The 26,152-nt window shown below is 27.1% G+C and overlaps 2 protein-coding genes across 11 annotated transcripts; both read right to left on the reverse strand.

Moving 5' to 3' along the window:
- Positions 1–2,092: 2,092 nt before the first annotated feature.
- On the reverse strand, positions 2,093–6,348 carry LOC122525998 (neuronal cell adhesion molecule). 4 transcript variants are annotated; one of them, XM_043649062.1, is made up of 7 exons: positions 6,225–6,342; positions 6,001–6,151; positions 4,860–5,147; positions 4,584–4,774; positions 4,363–4,492; positions 3,987–4,127; positions 2,093–2,890 (listed from the first exon to the last, which is right to left on the reverse strand). In XM_043649062.1, exons 2-7 carry the CDS (start codon positions 6,041–6,043, stop codon positions 2,727–2,729), a joined length of 957 nt encoding a protein of 318 aa, XP_043504997.1. In that variant the 5' UTR covers positions 6,044–6,151; positions 6,225–6,342; the 3' UTR covers positions 2,093–2,726. The 4 variants fall into 4 exon arrangements, with proteins under 4 accessions (XP_043504997.1, XP_043504996.1, XP_043504999.1 ...); XM_043649061.1 differs by having other exon boundaries at positions 6,001–6,342; XM_043649064.1 differs by having other exon boundaries at positions 2,799–2,885; positions 6,001–6,347.
- A 4,060-nt stretch (positions 6,349–10,408) lies between these two features.
- On the reverse strand, positions 10,409–25,381 carry LOC122523988 (protein retinal degeneration B). 7 transcript variants are annotated; one of them, XM_043646016.1, is made up of 21 exons: positions 25,096–25,381; positions 24,483–24,570; positions 23,897–24,125; positions 23,275–23,611; positions 22,902–23,032; positions 22,679–22,796; positions 22,060–22,447; positions 21,556–21,725; positions 19,866–19,970; positions 19,272–19,457; positions 18,817–18,979; positions 18,148–18,549; positions 17,678–17,964; positions 17,406–17,576; positions 16,986–17,248; positions 16,780–16,888; positions 16,523–16,679; positions 16,155–16,304; positions 15,887–16,067; positions 15,081–15,355; positions 10,409–11,257 (listed from the first exon to the last, which is right to left on the reverse strand). In XM_043646016.1, exons 3-21 carry the CDS (start codon positions 23,972–23,974, stop codon positions 11,086–11,088), a joined length of 3,843 nt encoding a protein of 1,280 aa, XP_043501951.1. In that variant the 5' UTR covers positions 23,975–24,125; positions 24,483–24,570; positions 25,096–25,381; the 3' UTR covers positions 10,409–11,085. The 7 variants fall into 7 exon arrangements, with proteins under 7 accessions (XP_043501951.1, XP_043501959.1, XP_043501976.1 ...); XM_043646024.1 differs by having other exon boundaries at positions 25,032–25,381; XM_043646041.1 differs by lacking the exon at positions 25,096–25,381 and having other exon boundaries at positions 19,866–19,913; positions 24,483–24,812.
- Between the last annotated feature and the right edge of the window lie 771 nt (positions 25,382–26,152).

The following is a 26,152-nucleotide window of genomic DNA, read 5'->3' on the forward strand; positions in this document are numbered from 1 at the left end:
TCAAGAAGGAACATTATGTACTACATATGAGTTATGCCAAACAGCAAATATGTTGAACTGCCGTTGAAGCTCAAAATTGCACCATAAAATTGTGTGTCTACGTGAATATGTAGATAAATATTATCATTGCATTTTAGCATAATTATAATTTACATATAAAAAATTGTCTTTGCTTAATAGCTAAAATATTATGATGCCTTGGCTATATAAATATATATATATATATGTATATATTTATATATATTTATGTTTATTATTCTGGTATTATTATATTATTCTTATGTATTTGTTTATTAGTGTGTATATATGTGTATATATATATTTATATGTATATATATATATATACCATTCACAACACAGAGTGCATAGTACGAAGCCATATTAGATCTGTTAATCCCTATTGCGTGATATATTTGATACATTTCGGATTACATTTAAAGGGAAAAACAGATCGTTAAGCCTCAATGTAACAACGCACAACCAAGTTTTTTATACAACCTTTATGCACCAAATTGCCTTACTTGGTGATAAGAGTAAGTTTAATGTTTTTATACAATATAAGCTCAAGTAAAGAGAAACATTTTTCTTTGTTTTTTTTTTTTTATCCCTTCCTATTATAATATCATAGCAAAATTAACATTAAAGAATATCAAATTCTTAGCTGAATAAATCTTGATACATCTGCAGTGTATATGTTTAAACAAAAATAGAAATTGATTATATTACTCAAAATTAATCAACGAAATATACTCTTTTAAAGATTTAAAAAAAATAACACAAATATCAATAATGTAGTTAAAATAACAGAAATGTATTAAAAGTTATGGAATTTGTTGTTTAAACATTAATTGACCAAGTGCGATCTAATATCAACTAGTTATGAATATTGCAAATAATATTTTTGTAATATTCTTTATCGATTATATAAAAACTTTTCTGCGAAAAGTCAGATCTATTTAATTGATTGTATCAAAATTAGCCTATCCTATTTAATGAAGAACAGAATTTTTTACAGAAAAAAGGGCAGAGAAGATTCAAATAACTTCAATAGACCTATATGTTCCTTATATAGCATCAAATATTTCTGGAACTTCACTTATCTTTCATTTTAAAGGTGTTATCCAAAATATTTAGAAGTATTCTATTTTTAATCCTAAATCCTGCTTAAAGTATCATCATTATAATTGGTAAAAATCTGTTCAGAGCATTTGATACATAAAGAGACAATTATAATTTCCTGTATAACAGATACTGGGTTCTTTGCGTTTATTCAAAAGTAGTTTATCTCGAGACTTATACTTATCAAAATTGAGTTGCTTTCTTTTTTTTTTTAATTATATTTTTTTTTACGTCGTATTTAATTTTTGAACTTAATCGGTGTGTGATGGTGATATAAGCTTTATTATACCTTGAACACTTGGTCATAATCATTTTAATAAAAACATGGATGCTTTTTTTTTGTTATATATAAGCAACCAGGAATGTCAGTGATATAAAAGCAAAGTTATTTAAGATCATCAAGATCTGAATTGCACTTACATGTTGTTTAATTGATACTGCTATGGTTATCAAGATTATGCCAAAAGCATATTATTAACATTGTAAATGATAACGAAACATTATTACTTTTTAATAACAGTTTTAAAAATACTGAAGCATTGAATCTTCTATAATAATAATAATAACGTTACTAACGTTTTCTATTAGAATCATAAGTAAAAATAGCACTCTCTTTGCATGTCATGAAAAAATATGTAATGCACATTAAAACACTACTTAAAAAAGCAATTACTTATTAAAAAGTATCATTTTAGAATTAGCTTCACACACACACACATATATACAAATATATGCATATGTATATATATATATACATATATATATATATATATACATATATAATATAACAACAACAAAAAATATTACATCTTATAAAGATGTAAAACAAAGGAACTAGTTACGATCATTTTTGCGGATATAAAAAAAATTTATATTTTTTTAAATCGGCAGTAAATATATCTAAATTTACCTAATATTTTGAACGATTAAAAAGTGCACAGCGGTTTTTAAAAAGATGTAATCATACATATTCTTTTCATGAGTGCTCAAAGATAATTATAATTTAAAAGTTTTAATAATTGGTGCCCCCTAATTTATGCAAAACAGAAGTTTATGCATAATAAAATTAGATCTTGTTTTATATAACTCCAGTTTGTTTTTCTTTTTTTTTCCCCAAATATTACGTCATATAGAATTATTCTTAAAATTACAGTCTTACTAAATAATTTTTGGCTCAAAGGAGTTTCTCACTTAAGCTCCGTTAACGAGCAACAAGAAATTAGCGAGTTTGAATGACAAAACTTTTTCAAAAATCTACTTTGCCATTTCACAAAGTCTAGCAGAGTCTTACTTTTGCTTTGAACACTTTACATTGTATTGTGTCTAAAAAATTTAGTTTATCTGAATGCTCCAAGCATTGATACATACTTAGACATCAACATGAATACAAATATGATTCCAATTTTCTTTTTCTTTTCTTTTTTTTTCCCTTTTTTCTTTTTTTTTTAGTGGCCCTGCATTTGTTGCACTTTTATAATAATCACGTGAGGCTATTTGAAATACAACCTATACACACTTATATATATGATATTTAAATCATGCGCTGCTCTTACCCATTCATTTAAAAAAACAAAAATCCTCCATGCAGAAATCTAATTTAATGATTGCTAAAGTCGCCTGGGCTGCACTACGTTGTTATTATTTAGGCGTGTTGTAGTCTGATTGTTAAAATTTTCATCTTGCGGAATGTGTTCTGTCCTTTCGTCAAAAAATCCAGGATTCAAAATAATATTTGGAACAAGTTCAATCACCTCCTGCTCCTCCAGCTGCGCTGCAATTTCGGAACGGAGATTAATTTTCATTGGTCTAGGCCATTGATTATATTAGCTTCTACCCTGTCCCTTTTTAAAATTATTTGTCAGGTATTATAATAACAGTGCTTCTAATCAAATACATTGTGTGTTGTAACTAATAAACATACACTAATTAATATTATTTAATTAATTATCACCTGACAAATAAACTTTGCTACTTTTATTCTACCTTTTTATCATAACCAAATATGTAAATTCTAATATAACGTATTTATTATCTAGGCCACAATGCTCTACCTCTATCATTGTATTTACTATTCATTACACCTATCATTTCTACGTAATCATAATTTTTAAATATCAACCGCCAACACTTATTAAACATATTTACAACTACTAATGTTAATACGTTTATTAATAATACTTCTCGGGTTTTTCTTTTTTAAAGTTACATTTAATAGTTTATTTAAATATACAGTCTATATATTATGGTAATTAGATTAAATTAAATTAAATTAATAAGGTTAGCGATTAAAGGAAATAATTCAAAGGATTGTAGTAAGTATCATTCCTAGAAATGCTATAGAGGTGCTCTATTAGAAAGGCAAACTGTCTGAAGAGAAAGATTTGATAGAGTTACCTTAATACCATAGATTATAAAATGTGTGCAAAAATTAAAAAAGTGTTACAATGAAATATTTATAAATATTAGAAAGATTTTAATAATTAATTAATAATATAAAATTTGCAGAGCGCTTGCAGTAAGGGAAGTATTAGTGAATAGTAATTGGCATTGTAATATTAGAAATAGAATTAAGTCGAAATTGAGAGATGAAAGTAGCTGATTTAAAAGAAAGCTAGAGATTAGGGCCATAGATAAGTTTAATGATTTGTGCTGCTGTTATATTTGTTGTTGAATTCAAAAAGGACGATTGAAAATTAAAACATTCGGGTATAATTGAATAGAATGTTGTTAAATAGAATGTTGTTAAATAGAATGAATAGTTACATTAATATGAAGTTTAAAGATTTTAGTTTGATAGCAGAAAAAGCAGCATAGAAGAGATAGAGTAGAAGCAAAAGCTTTATACACAGTTATTAGGAGATGCTTACAGGGTGCCTTGCACTCACGATAGAGGAGGCAACATGTACCTATACCAAGAAACAAAAGTGTTCCCATAACAATGCCTACTGCTGCAATCCAAATACGGATGTCAAAATCTTCTACACCCGCTAAAAAATGTCTTGCAAGTTCTAAAACAATAATTTATATTTATATGGAAGAATACAATACTAAGTATAATATTTATTAGGCGTAGAAATTGATTCGGTGATTTTTTTAAAACAAATTTACTATTTATTTATGACACCGAATTAATTTCTATACATAATATGTATGTACATATATATATATACAATAGCATTTGGTTAAAAAATAAACAAAAAATCCCTATTCATTGATACTAGTAAATAATAATACAGTGCCTACCCAATTCTTCCACGCTATGATGCGTATGATTTTCAACTTCTACTATTTCTCCCCTGCCCAACTGATTGGTAGCCCACACTCGAAAGGAGTAAGTCGTGTTTGGCATCAAATGGTACACGTCAATTTGTCTCTATATTATTGGAAAACACAATAAGATTGAAATAAATTATATTCGACGATGAAGATATAAGGTATTATAAAAAAGAAATGACAAATATTACAGAATTGGGAGGAATGTGCGTTGGTATAATGGGCTTCCATTGTTCCGGTTTCTCGCCATCGTTTGCTTTTAGACGATATTCGGCAGTAAAATCTATGATAGGATATCCACCTGTACCACCGACTTCCCAAAGAATATTAGCCAATATCGTAGATGGCTTTACCCAAACATTTCGCAAAGCTGGTGGTGGTGCTAAAATAATCATTCATTTATTATTTCATTTCATTCGATATCGAATGCATTGTCAATGGTTTAAAAAGAAAAAAAATAAGCTTACTTCTAACTTCTATATTTATTCTGGATTTAACAGCGTCCAAGTCATCGTCCAAGGTACAAGAGTAATTTCCTGCATCATCTGTGCTAACATTTACAAGTTCTAGCATGCCATTAGACTCAACTTTTAACCGCTTAATCTGCCCATCTTCACGACCTTCTCTTATCCACATTACTCCAGGAGAATCTGTATGTGGAAGAGCATCTTCTTCTGCACAAGCTAATATAAGAGCTTGACCTACATCTACTGCTACATGGCGTACTTGTATTAAAGTTGCTACTCCCTGCCATCCTAAAAATATACAATTTATTAATTTTTTGGTTTTTTAATATTTTTAATAATTATACATTTTCAATGTGCACTTATGTATATATTGCAGTTTTCATTTTTAAAAGTAGGAATGAAATAAATTATGGAATAGTATGAAACATTTAAAAAATATAATAATAATAATAGTAATAATGAAAAAAAAAAACAAGTTATCATATGTTCTTTAATTTCTAAATGTCTCTCGACTACTCTACTAAAAATACTTTAAAAAAAAAAAAAAATTGTAAATTCCTATGACGTTGTTAACAATAAAAATATTTATCTATGCCATAATAAAAACAAAATTTAGAAAGTGAAGAAACAAAATTAGATTAAGATTTAATTTTAATTTCGATACACAAAGAAATAAAATTCTCGATCAAGACTTGACATCTGTTATCAAAATATTAAACAAAAAATAATCAAAGTTGTTGAAACGTCAAAAAATGGGGAGTTGTCAAAATAATTCCTCGTGTCATTTACAAATCATGTTGCTGTTATATATATACACATATATACATACATATATATACATATTTCAATAAAAATGTAAGTATATTGGTAGAGACATAGAATAGTCCGGATTTGCATAACGCGACCCTGAAATTGTAACGATCGAGCACTCAGGCTGATCATACATACACATATGTAGGATAAGTGAGACGCGTTATTGATGAATGCATGCATCCATTTATCTCGCTCAGTCTTTCATTATCATATTCGTTCTATCTTATTTCTTGTTCGAAAGATATAGGGTATGATAATTACATTGATCGTTAAAGGTATAGGTATAATGTCTGTTAATAATTCATTATCTAATCTCGTAATTTCTTACCTGCTAGGAAGAGTATCAGTGAAACAACTTTATGTCCAACCATTCTTCCATATTAAAAAAGGATAATCGCTTGATACGTTAGGGCAATGCGTTAAGGATCACCACTAAACCACATTTTTCTCATTTTTTTTTTATTCCTTTGAATGCACACCTTTATATTTTTTTTTAAATACGAAAATGAATTATATTACTAATAAAAAGAGAAAAAAAATGACGAGCTGTACCGTTTGACTCAACACGCTTCGCAGAACACCGCCCGTCCGGCGCTCTGATCCCCGATGTGCCAGATCCGAGGGAAGTCTGAACGTCTGCGCAGTAGTCTTTTGTTTTTATTGGATATCTTCGAAACGAGGAAGATGCTGATGGTATATATATAAGTATATATGTATATGTAATGAAGAAAAATAATAAATTCTAATATTTTACAATATTAGTATTTTGTAATATTAATATTATATTAATATTAAGGTAATATATATATATTAATATTATATTAATATTAAGGTAATATATATTATTATTATATTATGAATTAATATAAGTATATGAATATTATCATTTTTAAATCATCATCAATAGGATTAACTGTATTCATATCAATTTACTTAATCGATGTTTAACGTTTTATATTTAAAATAATGTTTTCTATAATAATTAGAATTAATATAACTACATAATAATAATTTTAATATTTCTTGAACGCTGCGCAGTAGTTTTTTGTTTTTATTGGATATCTTTGAAACGAGGAAGATGCTGATAGTATATATATGTATATGTAATGAAGAAAAATAATAAATTCTAATATTTTACAATATTAGTATTTTGTAATATTAATATTATATTAATATTAAGGTAATATATATTATTATTATAATATATATTAATATAAGTATATTAATATTATCATTTTTAAATCATCATCAATAGGATTAACTGAATTCATATAAATTTACTTAATCGATGTTTAACGTTTTATATTTAAAATAATGTTTTCTATAATAATTAGAGTTAATATAACTACATAATAATAATTTTAATATTTCTTTTGAATAATAAATAATATAACAAAAGTTTGTGTAACTTTATCAATTGTATTCATGGTTAATTTATATAACGTCAAATTTTATCGATTATTATTATTATGAAATTTATGAAATTTATTATTATGAAATAATATGAAAGTTTGTCGAAAATTCCATTACGTTTTGTGTAATTATTATAATTTGTTGGACGTTTAGGTAACTTTGAATTGATCGATTACACAACTCCATTTATTTGCAAACACTTTTTACATAATTAATTTTTCATCGCTAGAAATTATAAAGAAAGAAATATATATATATATATATATGAAAATAAAAAATAGAAGAAACAAACACATTAAAAGAATAAAAGAAAGAACTACAACAGAGGAGAGGTATTTTATCTTTCCTATTTATAATAGCAACTTTCCACAGCATGGACAATTAATCGAGCCAGTGGGGTTACAACGGTCTGTCAATATACATATGACAAGTGTATAAAAATATATTACAATACGTATGCATATATGTATGTGTATGTGTATGTGTATATATATATATATTTTTTTATTTTTTGCACATGATACTTTTCTTGCATGTAGTAACTATGATTGTAACCTAATTATACATATATATATATATATAGTTACGCATATATAATACATAATAGAAAGAGTATTACATGCTCTTTTACATCATCATCAATTTGACAATTGAATTTAAAAAAGAAAACAAAATCAATCTCTCGCTTTTTCCTAATTTTTTGGCGCAAAATGACAGAAATTTAATTAAGTTTTATTTTTTTTCATCCTATATTTTTCTATTCTTATCTGAATGCAGAAAATTTCTTTTCTCCTTTTGAACTATTCAAGTCAAATTTTATATATATATATAATCATTTAACAATATTGTACATATATATAAAATAACTATTTCTTTAATTTTTTTTAATAGCAAAAATCTTTACTACAAAAAGAATAAATTATGTTTGATTAGTTATTATTATTATTATTATTATTATTATTATTATTATTATTATTATGACACGTTTTGCTTGAGATTAACATTAACAAAAATAGAATTTTCGTTACGTTTAATAGTTTTTTTTTTTGTTTTATCAATGGCTTTGCGTGGTATATAATTAAAATATTTCTTTTTCCAGTCATATTAATTAATCTATTATTTATATAATATCAAACGCAAACGCGTGCGTTTTTATCGCTGTTTATGTATGTATGCGTGTGCTTTACGCGTGTATAATAATATATGTAATTTGCATGAACATGTCATAATTATTTTTCACATATCTTTAACAATGATTTATTTTCTTTCTTCTTCTTTTTTTTTTTCTTTTTTTTTAAAGAGAAAAATACTGAAAATATCGTAATTGAAAATTTGAGACCAGTGTAAAAGTAAAAAATATGATTCAAACGGATTTTCCCGAGATACTGTAGTAAATACATATTGATTGATTTTTATCTCAAGGTTCAAATCTTTTAAATAATTATTATTACTATTATTATTATTATTATTATTATTATTATTATTATCATTATTATCATTGTTATTATTTATTTTTCCTTTTCTTTTTAATTCTAATTCACACATCACTGCTATAATGTATCGAACATTATTAAAAATAATTCCAAGTTATTTTACGAATTTGTGTTAATCATAGTCGATATTATATAATCTTTCTTTTTTCTTTTTTTTCTTTCAAACGATTTAAACATATTTTTTTTTTTTCTGAGCGTATCTTCTATATTTCCGACGATGATTTAATATTAACGATGATTTTTATAGATTTATATATATGTATATAATAGAACTATTTTCACATGCCATATAACAATATAAATACAGTCAAATATATATGAAGGTACATATGCACACACATAACGCTTGATAATCTTTTTAAGGACTAATTAATTGTAAGAGCATGTAAGTGTGTTTATGTGTGTGTGTGTGTGTATGTGTGTAATAAATGAAAATGTTGAATTTATACACACGATACTACTAATTATTATCAGTCGATAGGGGGACAACAATGGCGCAAACCTATTCATAATTTTTGTTCTATTTTATATATATATATATATATAGAAGATTTGTCTTACAATTTTATCTTGGAACGAATCACCATGCCAGGAATATTTGTCGTATTTTTTTTTTTAATTTCCTTTTTTTTTTTTTTTTTTTTAAGCAAATTCGACAACCAAATATTATTTATGTATGTATATGTATATATATTTGTTTTGTTTAAATAATCGACACACGGATTTCTTTTTTTTGCTTTATAAGTTTTACATTCCTTTTTCTAGTACAGTCTTCTTTCAGTGTATGAGAAATGTAGTAAATTTACGATACAGACTTTCGTAACACACTTTCCTTCGATAAAATATATGTATATATATATATACACATACATATATGTTTATGCATTATGTATGTAGTTTACATATATATATATATACATAATATTATTTATTTCGTTAATTTTTACACCGACCATGTAAAAAGAGAGTCGCGTGTGTGCAAAGTTTCACTGTCGTGAGAAAAAAGAAAAAAAAAATGAAAAAGAAATAAGAAGGATAAATAAAACTGAATTAAATAAAAAAAACGATATATATATAAAAGAAATTGTTACAATTATTTATCTAAAATCTATCTCATAGACAACGTTTGTAATAACTAATTAATATAATAATATTTTTGCGCAATAATTTCTAATATTTTAAATCTATATTTCATTTGTTTATAGTAACAATTTTAATTTAGTTTATAGTTTTTTTTCTCTGCATATTCACGTATGATTAATTCATTCTAATCAATTAAAAAAAAATACAGATTAATTGTAATAATAATAATAATAATAATAATAATAATAATAATAATAATAATAATAATAATAATAATAATAATAATAATAATAATAATAATAATAATAATAATTTTAATAATGATAGTTATAAGAATAAACGATAATTATACAATACAAAAATATTGATAACTATATGTAATAACGATGTATATATAAATTTTATATACAGGGTGATAAAAAAAAAGGGTTCGATATTTGAAGGGCTTATAGTACTCATAGATAAATATTTCTAATTAATATGGGTCCCAAAATCAATCCTTTCGATGTAAATAAACTGTTATTATTTATGAGAGTTTTATATCTTTTGGCAACATATTATTAACAAGTATTATAAACCTTTCTAATATCGAACCCTTTATTTTTACCTCCCCCCATATATTACATATATACGAGAAATATATGAACACTAATTTACGTTCAACGTTAGAATAATTTATCTTTCAAAATATTAACAACAATTAGTTGAGATCATATAATAGTTCGAACGAATATATTTTTTCACTCCTTTCGTATCATAGTAAACAAAGTATTAATCAAGTCACGTAATCTATTTGCAAGTCACTATCTCGCAATAATCAGTCCAGATATTAAACAAAAAAGAAAATGTTAAACTTTAAAAACGCTAGTGACGTGTTTTAAACATCATGCACATTATCGAATCGATAATAAACGAATACTTTTTTTTCCTTTTTTTTTTTTTCTCTGCATACTTTACGTAATGCATTATTACGATTATGCGATTCGGAGGAAAAAAACTTGTAACGAATATGTAGTCGCATTGATCAAAATCAACATTGAGTGATTAGAAATTTTCGAATTATTTTTCGATCCGAAACGATATATATATATATTATAATTAAAATAAATTTTCTAATTAATAAAAACGATTAAAAAAAAAAATCTGATATTATTATCATTATTAATTACGTAGTATTATATACTCATAACGACGTAATACGATTAACGTAATTGTTCACAACGATGACGTAAAATTCGACGTAAAAATGATACAAATGCAGTTCTTTTCGTAGTTTAAAATCGGTGTCGGATAAATTAAAATTCGAATTAATAAGAGAAGGAGATACTTAATGTGAACGAATACGATTAAATAAGTAAATGAAATATTATTATTCATTGAAATTAATGCAAGTATTCGAAGAAAGAGCGGCAGCGTGTAAGTCGTCAGAGCTTCTTATCCGTGGCGGTATTTTTGATTGGTGGCGCCGAATGCGGTGCCACATTTTCAACCGAACTTGGTGGTGGTGGTGATGGTCCTAAGCTCGTACTTCGTTCCAATGGGAATATTTTTCCCACACCTGATTGGGAAATAGCTCGTTTCGCCGTTCTAAAAGAGCTGTTAATTTTGATTACAATTAACACGTTTATATCTTTTCGTTTCTATAACACGAAATCGATACATATTTCGTACATATTAAAAAAAAAAAATACAAACAAAAGATAATACATACTTTTTGTATAAACATATAATAAATATATGTCAATAAACAAAAATTCAGTATTTATATGTATATTTTATGTATTATTCGCGAATGATATATGATTTTATAACAAAATTATAAATAATTGTTTTTGCGTAAAATCCTTGCGTAAAATCGCATCGAACTAAATTTATTATTAAAACTAGAACCTCTTCTTACAACGTATTTCATAAAACGTTCAATCGATATTACGCAAAGTTTCATTGTTGTAAGAGTAAACAGAGTCACATGTGCATCCGCCATGTTTGACATTCATCTAATTGGGTACATCCGGGATTTGATAAAAGAAGCAGCTTGATGATCCTATCGTTTATTTTTCTTTTTCTTTTTTTTTTTTTTTTTTATTATCATTTGCGTATCTCGTGCATCAGGAAAAAAAATGATTTTTCGGTAATTTTCAATTTCAAAGAATTATCATAGATAATAAGCTCGTAGCAAGCAAGGTAATTTTGTAAGATAAGTTTTTGTTATATTTATTATTCAAAATTGTGTTAGATTGTCGTTAGAAAAATAGAAAGAGAGAGAAAGAGAGAGAGAGAGAGAGAAAGAAATAGAGAAAGATGCGATGTAAGTGACAGGAAATACAGAATGTGAATGTAGAATGTGTCTCGTATCGTGAAAATGAATGGGACGTACACATTTAAAAGATTATACCAATGCGTTTAACAGTACGTGTTTTTAAATGTTTTTCTATTTTTTTTTGTTCTACGCTGAAAGCATGAGGTTGATGACGTAACATAGGTCGTTCGTGAATAAAAAGCAGAATATGATGGTTGCTTGCTTGATGGATCGTGCTCATCGTTCAAATCATTTTTTCTTTTAATTATGTTCGGTCTAAAAGCTACGAATAATAATCATCGGCCTTTTATTTCTATTGATCAAATATTTCCAAAATTTTATTTCTAAAAAAGAAAAATAAAATAAAGAAGAAACGGATAAAAAAATAAATGCGTAAATTAGATTTTTTCGTTTTTTTTCCTTTTTTTACTGATATTATTTGCGTTTTTATAAACAAACTTTTAGAAATATTGTATCGATAAATTTAAAAAGATAAATTTATTTATATTTCATTTTTTAATTAAGAAAATTATTAATATTACGCGGATTGAACGAAAAGATATTTATCAATGAACGAATTAGTCAGTTTATCTGCAGATCAATTGAAAAATTAATTGATTAATTAGTAGATCGATTAAAATAAAAATGACTTGTTGATCTTCATTGTTGTTTAGAAGTGAAGATGTGTTCTAATAACAAGCGTGATGAATTAAGCCTAATGTATAATTGTGGTAATTAAAAAGATAGAAGAATAGAAAGAGAAATAGAAAAGAATTCTTCTTTCTTCTTTAAATGTTGACAAACACAGATCGTTCGTCGTTTTGTTTTAATTGCGCGCGATGTTTTTTCAACGATTAATTCATTCGAAACTATAAAATCGTGCAATTGACGTTACAATTTTTCTAATCTATAATTAATTCTTGATTTGCAAATAAATTCGACGATTAGAGTCTATCGAATCACCGAATTCGAATATTTCTTTCGTAATATGTATAAGAAAACTTAATTAATTGAATTATTATATATGTGTATATATTTTGTTTAATAATCGTAGAAATAAAAAAAGAAAAATAATTACAATTATATCAAATATTTATATTAACGTATATCTGTTCGTATAATATTTAAAATAAATATCTAAATGAAATTCATTAGCCAAATTTAACAATAATTATATTAATATTAATATTTTTTCGTAAGGTGATTCGTCAAACTCTTTTCGAGAGACAAATTGAAAATGAAGAAAAAATAAATTGAAAAAGAAAAAAATAATAATAATAATATTAATAAAACCCACAGAGCATTCAGTCTCAAAGAAAAATTTTGTTACAAACATAACATTATAACACATCTGTTTACCTTGATTACTAAAAACAGGATCAGATAATCTCGATAGATTAGACGAGAGAACTCTAATCACTGAGAGCATCTAAACAGTCAAAGCGGATTTAACCACACGTCCTGGATATATTATTATTATTTTTTACTTTTACTTCTTTTCTTTTTTCGTTGCTTTTTTTTTTTTTTTCTTTTTTTTTATCTTTTTGAAATGTTTCATAGAGAAAGTAATATAAGACATAATATTTTTTGTGTTGTGTTACTTATATATTTTCTTTTCTTTTTTTAAATATATATTTTTTCGTTAGTTCGTCTCAATGTTTTTTGTTCATTTTTCATGTGTTTTTTTTTTTATCCTCAGTTTTGTGCGGGCGCTCAAATAATCGTCGTTCGTTTTCGAGAACACACAACGACGTAATATTTTTTTTCATATTTTATTTCATATTTTTTTCGTTTTAAACTACGACGCGTTTTTATTCTTTTTCTTTTTGTTTTTTTTTTTTTTGATTCTTATATCCTCATAGCATGTACCTGCAACGAAGAAATTCTTGAATTTTAGACATCTCCCGAGTGTCCATTGAACATCAGCCAGTATCACAGCACGGCACACTTGCAGCATGTTAGAGATAGAAAGATTTTTTTTTTTATCAAGAACACCTTTCAATTTTTTTTCAATTTTTTTTTTTTCAATCAATTTATTCGCTTCCTATTTTTTTTCTTTTTTTTTTTTCGACATGTTCTCCTCTCGCGTTAATCAACAACACACAGCTGTGCAACGTTAATAATAATAATAATAATCGAATTCAAATTCAAGCCTAATATAATAATCTTCAATTTTTATCTTACGCTTCTTTTCTATATTTTCTTTTATTTTTTTTTTTTTTTTTTTTTTTTTAATTTAAAATATTGATCTTTCTATCCATAAATCCAGTGTGGTGTTTGTTAGAGAGCAAGATAGATAGATAAAGATAGCATAAAAGATAGAAAATAGATTAAAGAAGGAAGAGTATAGGAGAGAAAAAGAATGAATGAAAGAAAGAAAGAAAGAAAGAAAGGTAGGAAAGATAATTACCAATGCGATTAAGTTAATTTTTACGCAGATTATAGTCGTGTGTTAGATGTCACTAATGTGACTTTCCATTTTGAGTATACACTGTTGCACGCTGAGGAGTTGATGCTTGTGTCATTACTGGAAAAAAGCCAGTATTTTCGTATTCGTACATACACATACTGCAAATATCACACCTTGACAAGTTCCAATGTCCAAACAATATGGACTGGCAAATAATACCACATTTACATATTATTTATCGACGATGAATGATTCTTTAATTTGTTTTTTCTTTCTTTTATTGTTTTACCTTGAACAAATTACACCTCATTTGCAAACCCATATCGTTGTTCTTATAAAATAGAAAAAAGAAAAAAAAAAAATCCTAAGGACAACACGTTATCTCATTCGATCAAATTATTTTCATTCGATCGAGCTCGTAGCTTTCAGCGTATTAATTCATCATAATTATTAATTCATTTACGAATACATAAAAAAAGATTATTGATAGATTGTGAGGGAAAGAGATAGATTTATGGAATCTATCGCAATAATATATATATATATTATACATCCACATGTACTGCATTTTCTGTTAATTTTCTAATACGAATTTCCCTCGGATTAGTTTCAAGATCATCAGCGAATTATCATCGAATATATTTCATTTGTTTTACAAATGAGTTTAGATAATAATAGTAATAATAATAATAATATTAAAAATGACATACCTTCTGCGCCGCAAAGATGCATTCTGACCAGGTAAACCAAATTGACCACGTGGTATTACCATCCTTGCGTTACCCTTTGCTGGTCTCGAACCACCGTGTACCTGTAGCATGCTCAAGTGTGCTGCATAACCATCGTGAAGTATTGTTGCTAATGCGTGATGTTTTTTCGATGCACTACCGATAACGAATATTTGATTGGGTTTTAGATTTATTGACGTGTAAACACTTATATCTTTGCTACTACCGTACGCTTGATGTATTATCACACCATGTTCCTGTAATCACAAAATATTTTTCACTTCATTAGTATCGTATTTCTAATCATTAACTTGATCTCGATTGAACAGAATTTTCAATTCGATCGAATACATTGAAAGATATAATATTAAATAATAAAATAAAAAAAAATAAATAAAAAAAAATATTCAATTGGGATAGATAAGATATGTAAAATAAAATAAGTATTGTTTTTTCGCAATTTGAAGCATCTTAAATTACGTTGAATGGATTTCGATTCCTTCAAATTTTATAACGAATCTGGTTGTTAATTTTGAAAGTGGCCTAACTCCATTCTTGGTAAGAAAACGCATATTATTCGCTTAATAATTGCCATTATTTTAATAGGAACTGTAAATTGAACACCTTTAGATACACTTAAGCAACATAACTCTCATTGTTATTCTTTACGTATATTTTTAATTGCATTGAAACGCAAACCTTTAAATATCTCAATTTAAGGTTAAATGGAGTTAGGCCACTTTCAAAATAAACGGCTCAATTGATCGTTCGGTTGTTATTTTCTTTACCTGGACTAAATTATTTAAATACGCTGCTTTGTGGCCAAGCGGATCCGTGGAAAGACCATCAGCGAAGGACACCAAACCATGAGGAAAATTATGCTGAGATAACCAAGACACAACTTTCTTCTGTTGCATATCAGGTCGTGCAGTAATGTATATAATTAAATAGCCTAATTCCTGCCAATGCCTATAAATAAAACAACAAATTGTTAAAGTGTTTGATCGAGGATAAATATCATATTAGTAGGTATGATTTTATTTTATAAATATTTACCTGACAACATCAACAGCACCAGCTCTAACTTTAGGATCCTTTCCGGTAACTGACATACTCGCTGTGAACGATCCATCGATACTGAAGACCACACATTCTGTTTTCGGAGGTATCACAGTCATAAAGAAGTCGACAGATGTATGATCTCCTCTAAATATATCAATCAATTATGTTATTTTTAATATTAATCAATAACAATGGGAATACGTGTGCCGAATAATGATGACATTTGATTAACAATAAGTAAAAACAATAATCAAAAAATAAATCAATTTATAATTTATTTTTCACACAATGCATTGTCATAATTACTCTGGCACATAAATATAAATAATTATATAATACAATTATTGAGAACGATCAATCACCTAACAATCATTTTAACAGGATAAAGCCCATAACCGAGAGCTTTGTCGTCAGGTATTCTATATGTTATTCTACCATTTTTATCAGTAATTTCGGTAGATAAAAACGTCCATTCTCCAACAGGTGGATCTTTCATAATATGAATGTCTACTTTTTCACCTGGAATATATAATAAATTAAAGAGCGAGTCCAATATTACATTACGCTTGTAAACGTTATTGGAAATAAAAATATGATTTAATCGTGACTGTTAGTTTACCTGTTAAAGCTATTACATCTATTGGACTGTACATAAATCTGGCAACTAATACTTGAGCAGCACCTTCTTTAACGATTACGTCATTGGCTCTATGATTAGCAGCAACGTTCTAAAAATGTTTAATGCGTGACGTTAATTTCATTAATAACTAGGATACCTAGTACATTCGATAATAATGACAAATATTTAAAGACAAAAATAATAACCTTCAGCTTGACCGAAGTGCGTTTTTTGTTCCATTTTTCCCTAGGTTGACCTGGACGGAAACAGGAGAGTTCTTTTTCTTCGTTACCGAGCATAGGCAAATTGAATCGACCCAGCTGTCTTAATATAAATGCTATTACGTCTGATGATTCCCAATAACTAGCATGGAAGAGATGAGGTAACGCGTTTGTAGGAAAATTTGCCAGACCCTCTGGACAATATAGAGCGTAATCTATTCGTTTGTTGCCCCACCATTTTTGTGTAACTACAAAATTTCATTTCATTTCATTCCTTCTTCTTCTATTTGGTATATATATTTGTATATAATATTATGCAAAATGATTATTTATATATTTGATATTATTATTATTATATCTATATATTATAAAATAGATTTGTTTTGTATTTGAATAAATACTTACTAGCAGAAACAACTTGTAAGGGAATATTATCGATGATACCAGACATAGTACTGTGAATCGAAATATCCGACAATCTTCTCAAATGAGAATGTTGAACCGGTGTAGTCATATATATGTTAGGAACGTTTAATCCATCCGTAAATAATTGTGGATTGCTTTGAATCGTTTCCACTGAAAAAAGAGAAAAAAAAAAGTAAGAAAATAAAAATCATTGGAATGTTAATCATTTTCTTTTCTATCAATGACTCATTTACAAAGTAAAGAAGACTCACGTAAATGATAAGGCTGTCCATTTCCAAGAGGATACTTTTGATATCGAGCAACATTAACAGGTGGTAATAATGAAAATCTTGCTGATATCAATGGCTCGATTCTCGCTGCCACTGGATCACTTGGATGAAAAAGATTGTAAACCTGATTCACCATTGGCCTTGGAATATTACTATTCTTATCTTCGTGTGATGAAATTTTTCTATACGCCATTACGAGTGCCAATGGACTGCCAAACATAAAGAATTCTCCTACCTCGAATTCTAATTTACATTGTTGTGACCTGTCGCTGGTAAGACAAATTTATTTTTTTATCTTCATAATAATTTTCATTTTTTAAGATGTATATAACAATGATTGGTAATAATATTTATTACAATTTTAAATGAATATTAAAAAATAATAGCATATTAATGGTGCGTGTTCGATTAAAATTTATTATAAAAATATAATTAAAAATGATATTTCTTACTTTGTACCAGAAGATCTTCTTCTGGGTGAAGGTGCACTCAAATGTTTTCCATCCTCGAATATTCCATTATTTTCGGTTCCTTGATTATTCGGTTCCAATATATTGTTTTCACTGTTATGCCTCGAATGATATTGCGTAGATCTACACAATGCATCGTAGGCCAATATCGAACCTACGGAATCACCGATGAAACAAATTTGTCCACTAAAACCTCTACCCTCTTCGCTCTTAATAAATTCTTGATAAATTTGATTTGCATTTGTCACCACTCGTGTTACTGCTTCTTCATAATCCGAGCTTGCACTTGCCAATAATGGTATTGCACCGATTGGTATGGTATCGTTCGTTACTTGAGGTGCATCCATGCATGATGGTGACATGTCAAAACTGTATGGACTTAAACTGATTGATAACATTTAATTAATATATAAATATAATATTATTAATTAATATATAACATTTAATAATATATAAATATATTTAATTAATATAAATAATATATATATATATATATATATATATATATATATTTTTCTTTTAATTTTAGAATTATCTGATATTAAAATGCAAGGTGTTAAAATTAAAAGATAATAATACAAATGGAATTATGTTGTTCTAATAAAAAAAAATAAAGAAAATTATTCGAATAAACAAGCGAATTTTTATTACCTCGAAAGAACACCCAGACCTTCGGTACAAATCGAGGGACACGAAACAAATTTAATAGAAACATGTCCAACCATACTAGAATAATGTTGTCTCATAACAGATTCAAAGGCACCTCTGAACGTAGTTACATCCGATTTTTTAGCAGTCAAATCTATGTTGGCATCTATTATAATATAATAATATAATTAATTACGTTATACATTAGTTAAGGGGGAGGGGTAGGGTATTTAACTTTTTTTTTCGATTTTTTGAAACTTTTTGAGTTTCTTTTTGAGAAAATTTCATAGAGTATTCTTGAAATATGACTTGACAATACCCCATTGGAATAACATCATTTATATTAACCGTTTCTTCAATAAAAATTCATAAAAATATGCCATTTTTCGACCGAATTAACCCTACACCCCCCCACCCTTAATATAAAATAAGAATAATTTATTAAAATTGATAATTACCTAAAACACTTCCAGCGTGCATTACGATTAATAGTACTGTAGTTTTACAAGATTGATGTGTTGGAGAATGTTGGGGCGATGTCGGACAAGAAACGTCAATGCTAGTCGATGTGATAATTTGTAATCTCTTACTACGTTCGCTTGCAATTGGTTGTAGAAACGACGGTGAGAATATCGTATCTGTTTCTGTAAAAAAAGTTCAATAAACAAAAAAATACAATTAATGTTATTATTATTTGAATAAAATTTGAAATAAATTTTCATGCAATGACAGTTGTTTCCCAACATTTTTTCTATTCTCGGTGGCCCTTTTCTGAATTCAAATTTTGTCAAGGCGTCCTATTTCAAAATCTAATAAATTTACTTTGCAAAAGTAATTAAAGGATTAGCTCAATATATATATACGTTTTATTCCTAGATTTATTATCTTATCACATTGAATTGAAAATAAAAATAAAATTATGAAAACGTTAGTAATATTTCGCGGCGCACGCAAACTTTGGGAAACTTTTGGAAACACTGTCTTACGATATAATAATCGTACAATTAAATGATAATAAATAATTAAAGAATGTTAAAAAAAAAAATTATTACCTTCCACGTTGTTTGTTATTGACACAGGAGATGCACCATCGTCCTCTTCTGCTAGAAGATCCAAAGAACTCCATTTAGCTAATGAAGAGTTATCTTCAAAGTGCTCTAAAGTATAATTACATATAATTAATATCAATTGTGCACTATTTTCTTCCATTTTATATTTGATTCATATTTTTTCTTTTTTTTTTTTAAATATATCATATTATTATTCTTAACCTATTATTATTCTTATTATTATTATTATTATTATTATTACCATTATAATTATTATAATATAATTACTGTTAAGTATAAGTATAGGAAGCAACTAAATAGTATAAAAGGTGATCAATTAAATTGAATAAAATGACTATATCAGTAATTTCTAAATTTCCTAGATAACGTTGTGCACACATGATGTAACCAAATATCGATTACTTCTATGGTCCAAGTTCTAACGCGAATACATCATGCAACAGGTTGTTACATCGTCCGATGTTAGTTAAAAAGATTTTCATCGTTCAGCCAATAAATTATGTAGCCATGCTCATAAATCATGCTCGGGTAAATAACTTCATGCAGTATTCTAGAGTTAAACAACAATTCTAGAAATTTATTAAAAAAGCTTTATAATATATAGTAAATATATACTATACAGTATGTGTGTATTATTTTTTGTGTGCGCGCGTGCGTAAGGTGCTTACGTGTATTTTTGTTTTTTTTTTTGCAGCTATAGTGATTAGAAGAAAATAATTAATACATACATTTATATATATATACGTATATAATGCGCACACAGTGTTTTTTATTATTATTATTATTTATTATTAAACAATTGTATAATTTTCTTTCAAGAGATATACTTTCATTTGTTTGCAATAGCTAGTGTATTGTGCGCACACGCGTGTGTATGTGTGTGTGTGGTGTGTGTTTGTTCTCTTCTAATGATGATGATGAACTATTCATCGTTAACTACGCGTCCTACCTTTACATATAGTAGGTATAATGAACCCAGCTGCGGTGTATGTGTGGAGTGCAAGAAAAAAACAGAGAAGGTAGACATAAAAAAGACTGTTCGAAATAGTCAACACATGCTATTATTGTCTTTTTAATAGCTGACTTATTTACCTATGAAAGAAAAAGAAAACAAAAAGATTGAAAGAAAATGAGTTAAATAAGAGAAAGTAATTAAAAAGATAGATAGGTAAATGGATAAAATACATTTTCAACAATTAGACACATTTCAAACTTTCTTTCGTACTGGAATATATATTCTGTTTACACTCTGTGGTCATTAATTTATTTTTACATAAATATTCTTTTTTTCTTTCTATTTTTTCTTTTTTATCATCGTCATATCAAACGAACGAATTGTTTTCGTACGAAACCACGAAGTGTTGCAGAGTATGTTGAGTTTAGAAAATGAATAATGGATTAACGTATCTACTAGATGCAGGTTAGATAATAAAACGATGCACAAAATGCATTATTATTATTATTATTATTATTATTTTTAATATTATTATTATTATCGTTTTATCGTTATTTTTAAATATTTTATGAAAAAATTGTTAAAAAAGTTAATTCTTGCTTATCGCAATGATTGATACATCAACTTGTTTGATACTACTGTCATGCTTATTTTCCTATAAAATCAATTAGTTCGGATAATTAGAAAAAGATAATAACAATAAAATGTAACTCTTACCCTGACAATCAAAGAATTCCTCTTCGCTACTTGTTTCGGATTCTCGAACTATACTCTCCATTCTCCAATTTGCTATTTGCATGTCCATACTTTTAGCTGAACTTGGCGAATGACTTGCTGCATTCTTCTTCCATGATTTCTTTTCACTTTTTTCGTCGTTCGGGCTATTACTGAATAACAAAAAACAAAATATAAACAATTGTAAGAAATTAATATTATAATAATTAATCCGATAATATTATTACGAATTTATGGCTATTACTGAATAAAAAAAAAATATATAAAAAATTGTAAGAAATTAATATTATAATAATTAATCCGATAACATTATTACGAATTTATGGCACATGATATTACACGTAAATTATATTAACGTATGATATTATGCGTTATATTTGTAACATTATATTATTACAACAATTTTATTATCAATCCAAAAATAATATAAATTACAAATACAAAAAAAAAAATATATATATTCAACAATAAATATTAATAAATTACTTAGTATTGGGTTGTTCCGTTGGTGAATCTTCAGGACTAATTTCTCCTTCAGAACTAACAGCTGTATTGATGATCGGTATATCCGATGGTTTCCTGACCCTCGGTGGACTTTGAAGATCCTCATTTTTCTCGATACTACTCAAAGTAGCTGCGAGTGTTCGAGCAACGTTTGTTTCTTGCGGCGTCATTCCAGTATTTCCTGTATTAGTATCCTGATCATCATCCCCAGTTATTTCTTCACCTGACTCAGTAAGAGCCATCATCTTTTGTTGTAGTGCTAATTGAGTTTGTCGTTCGATTTCTCTGATGTTTTCCATAGTTAAACCATGCCATTCATCTTGCCAGGCCCAGGCTTGCCTGTGTGCTCGTGCCATCACTTTTCTCAATGCTACGAATTCGTTTTTAATCGGTAGTGTTTTTTTTTTTCTTTCTTTTATTTTTTTTTTTTTTTTTTTTTTTTTTATTTTTTTATTTGTTTTTTTTTTTATTTTTTTTTTTTTTTTTATTCGTTTCAAAATAAATTCTTAACTTATTTTAGGTAAAATAAATGTACGAAATTTATGAATAAGAATTAGCACAAAAAATGTATCTATGTATGTATCTGGTAACAAGTACTAACCCATATCGTGTATGAACTTTTCTAATTTTGTTTGCATACCCCAGTAACGAAATTCAACCCGGCATAATTTGTATGCACACATTAATGATTTTCCCGATGGTGTTGGCTGCTGTTTATCCTAAATATAAGAGATAGTTCGGTTGTGTATCGTTTTATTGGTTTTTATTTATTTTTTTAATTTTACTATTTTTTTTTTTGAAAGGATAATAAAGTGTATTTTTACTTTGACATCAGCCCAATAATCTTCCAACCAGGTTTCTGTTAATGGCCCTCTTGCTGTTTTCTCGGAGATATATAATTTAGGATCTTCTTCTTTGACATAATCAATTTGATCTTTTACTATGTCAATCAAATCTGGAATGTTTCATATTATTGACGTATTAGTTTTGTTTTATATTAAATTTAAGATTTTTAATATGTTGATTTAGTTGGATTATTTTTTTGCTTTATGTATTATACAATAAATTTGTATAATTAAATTTATCTAATAAAATGTAATAAAATTTAATTAATTATTATTATTTAATTAATTATTCACAGTATGATGATATTAAATAGAAAATATTTTTCTTTCATAAAAAATATTTACGACATACCTACAACTCTGTTTCTCAGATCGGCACCGCTAAGTTTGAAGACATTTTCTTGATAACCATTATCAGGAAAATAATATGTTTCTATTTCTATGGAAAACTTCTCGACGAACGGACTCGTGTATCGCGTTTTTGTATAAGGATACGCGTTCCATGCTTCCTCTTTTGCTATTAATGCCGATTTTGGTAATAAACTTTTGAACCATCCTGGTAAATGGCTACCAACGTGATAAATTTTATGTGTGTATTGACCATTTCCACCGGGACCATTTGTATACGGTTTGTTAACTATTATTTCTACCCCACTTCCGGTACCTTTACTTTCTTCGCGTGATTTTTTCTACAATACAACAAATTCTTCTTTCTTTCCTTGTTTTTTTCTTTTTTTCTTTTTTTTTTTTTTTTAATAAATAATATTTGTTTAATATTTGTAACCTGCTTGAGGTTGGTTTCACAATTTTCAAATTTTTCTATTTGTTTGTTTTTATCTGTTCGTGTTGTTGTTTTAAAAATATGTCGGATTAAAAGGAAATTGAATTACTGTTTAATCAAATTGTGAAAATTGCGAAACTGATAGAGATTAACTAGATTAGAAATTAAACGAAATTTCAGTTTACATATTTACCGCTATCATGTAAAGTTGAGCAATTTGGTATTCCTCCACCGTAAGCGGCAGAGGAATTCTATATTCTTTGATCAACATTTTGAGGAGGAAGATTGTTTATCACCCGTACATCTTCGAATAGTTTATAAATAAAAAAGATATAAAATAAAATAAAAAAATATTTTCTGTTGCAAGGAAGCTCTCGTTAGATATTCTTCTTCTTGGTGATATCTACGTTGTTTAAACGTTCCTTTAATAATAAAAATATTTATTAATAATTTGCTCTCGATTTTTTAATTGTTTTTTCTTATAAAAAATGCTTAATCTTAAATTAATAAAAGAATAATTAACGAAAAGAATCTCTAATCATCAGTTTAGTGTAATAATCATAAATTAAAACATAAAAAAGAAAAAATAATCTTCGATTAGATATTGAAACAGAATGAATTTTTTTGATTGGTTATTGTCAAGATGGATAAATCATTATCATTGGTTTCTTATTTAAAATGCAAGTGACACGATTGGTGATACCAAAAAACAACATACGAATTGATATTTCGTGACCAGTATAACCAAAATTTAAACGTAATACATTAAATTTACTTACATAAGTATCATCCGTGACTCCAAGAGATGTGTATAAAAGAAATAAAAACTTAAATTGTGGAAGGTAAACGAGGAAGACGATAAAATGTCTGAGGAGAAAGAAGAAAAAAATAAACGAGATAAAGATAGAGATAATTTCTTCTGTCGTAGAGAAAATACACGTTTCGCGCCACACCTACTGTCTTTTTTGTCGATACGGTAGCGCGTATTCGAATTTGTTTAATGATAAGTAACAAAAAAAAAGAAAATTATTTTTTCAAATTATATATAAATATATTTGTATCATTTAAAACTGATGGTAAAAAACGTTAAATGATTATCAACATTATGCTATTTTTTACATTTAGAAAAATGAAATAAAATGTCTCGTTGTTTTTTTTTTTTTCGGTTAGATTGATCCTCACACGAGAATGATCTTTTGAATTATTTATATCAGAAGCTTCTTTTAAAAAAACGTCACTGGACACGGGAAGCCCTTGGACGAAGAAATGAACTCGTTCCACCGACAAACACACGCATTACACACAGTAGTAACACACATAACACTTACATATATATATATATATATACATAAATACATATACATATATATGTATATGTATATATGTACATACACCGTTCGTGAGACAGACAGATATTTGCCTTCGACACTTTCCCTTTTCGTTCCTATTATTTAAACTGGAATGTAAATTTAAATAATTGAATTATTTGAAAATAGATGACTCTTATATAGTTCTTAGTGACGTGTACGGAGATCAATATGTGCGAGGTATCCTTTGAAAAGGATCGATCAAGGTAACAAATCAATCGAGGTAACGATAATTATTAACAAACAATTCACAACAAGATATTACACCGCCGACGCGCGGCGGCCAACTGACGGCTCTACTGTGATTCCCGTTCTTTACCCCCCACCATCAAACGCCACCACCGGCGTTACGATCACCCACGAACGTCTCCACCTATCACGAGTCTTCACGATTCTTCACGAGCTACCAGTACCGTCACTAGCCGTGGCTGCGCGCCAAATTTTAATTGCGTTTTTATTTAGCTCGTACGTTAAATTGAAAATATTTATTTTTTTATTTTATTTTATATATATATATATATAGATACGATATTTATTATACTTTTTAAAAAGAAAATTGCAACGAAATCGTTTTATTTCGATTAATACTATTACAGATTTTGCCAACAATTTTTATTGTTATTCTTATTTTATATTTTTTAATTTTGCACTTAAACGTTTATTATTAATTTTTTACTTTTAAAACTTGATGATTACAAAATGATTGATTGATACTTAATTAATTTTTGTAAGAAATTAATCGTTCATGTGATTAAATATCTTCTTTTTATTTTCTTTCTTTTTTCTTTTTTTTTTTTTCTTTTTCCCTTGACAATATCATTACCAAGAAGTCGATTGAAAGTTTGCCTTCGTTATACGGATTCCTTTCGTGTTCGACTCGACTCGTACGATGTTGCTCGTATGTTTTCAGTTGTCAATATCTTATTTTGATAAAAATAATTAATTTATACGTACGACTCGCGTTATCAATTCCAAATATTAAATCAAATTTGATATTTTTAAAATTCTACTCAATTATCCAACAATCCAAACTCCTTCATAAAACTGTACTATCCAAAAAAAAAATAAATAAATATTAACAA

The sequence above is a fragment of the Polistes fuscatus genome, unplaced genomic scaffold (assembly GCF_010416935.1).
Source record: "Polistes fuscatus isolate 324 unplaced genomic scaffold, CU_Pfus_HIC Scaffold10, whole genome shotgun sequence".
In the NCBI taxonomy this organism is placed as follows: domain Eukaryota; kingdom Metazoa; phylum Arthropoda; class Insecta; order Hymenoptera; family Vespidae; genus Polistes; species Polistes fuscatus.

What these genes read in the sequence shown, in the direction of transcription:
- LOC122525998 (XM_043649062.1), bottom strand. Translation starts at nt 6,043, where the DNA reads ATGGTTGGACATAAAGTTGTTTCACTGATACTCTTCCTAGCAG. An exon ending in ACTGATACTCTTCCTAGCAG is followed by an intron (nt 5,148 to 6,000) that starts GTAAGAAATTAC and finishes GTATATTTTTAG; the next exon opens with GATGGCAGGGAGTAGCAACT. An exon ending in TCATAGCGTGGAAGAATTGG is followed by an intron (nt 4,128 to 4,362) that starts GTAGGCACTGTA and finishes TTATTGTTTTAG; the next exon opens with AACTTGCAAGACATTTTTTA.
- LOC122523988 (XM_043646016.1), bottom strand. Translation starts at nt 23,974, where the DNA reads ATGTTGATCAAAGAATATAGAATTCCTCTGCCGCTTACGGTGGAGGAA. An exon ending in GGAATTCTTTGATTGTCAGG is followed by an intron (nt 19,971 to 21,555) that starts GTAAGAGTTACA and finishes ATTATACTTTAG; the next exon opens with AGCACTTTGAAGATAACTCT. An exon ending in ATTTAAATAATTTAGTCCAG is followed by an intron (nt 15,356 to 15,886) that starts GTAAAGAAAATA and finishes TTGTGATTACAG; the next exon opens with GAACATGGTGTGATAATACA.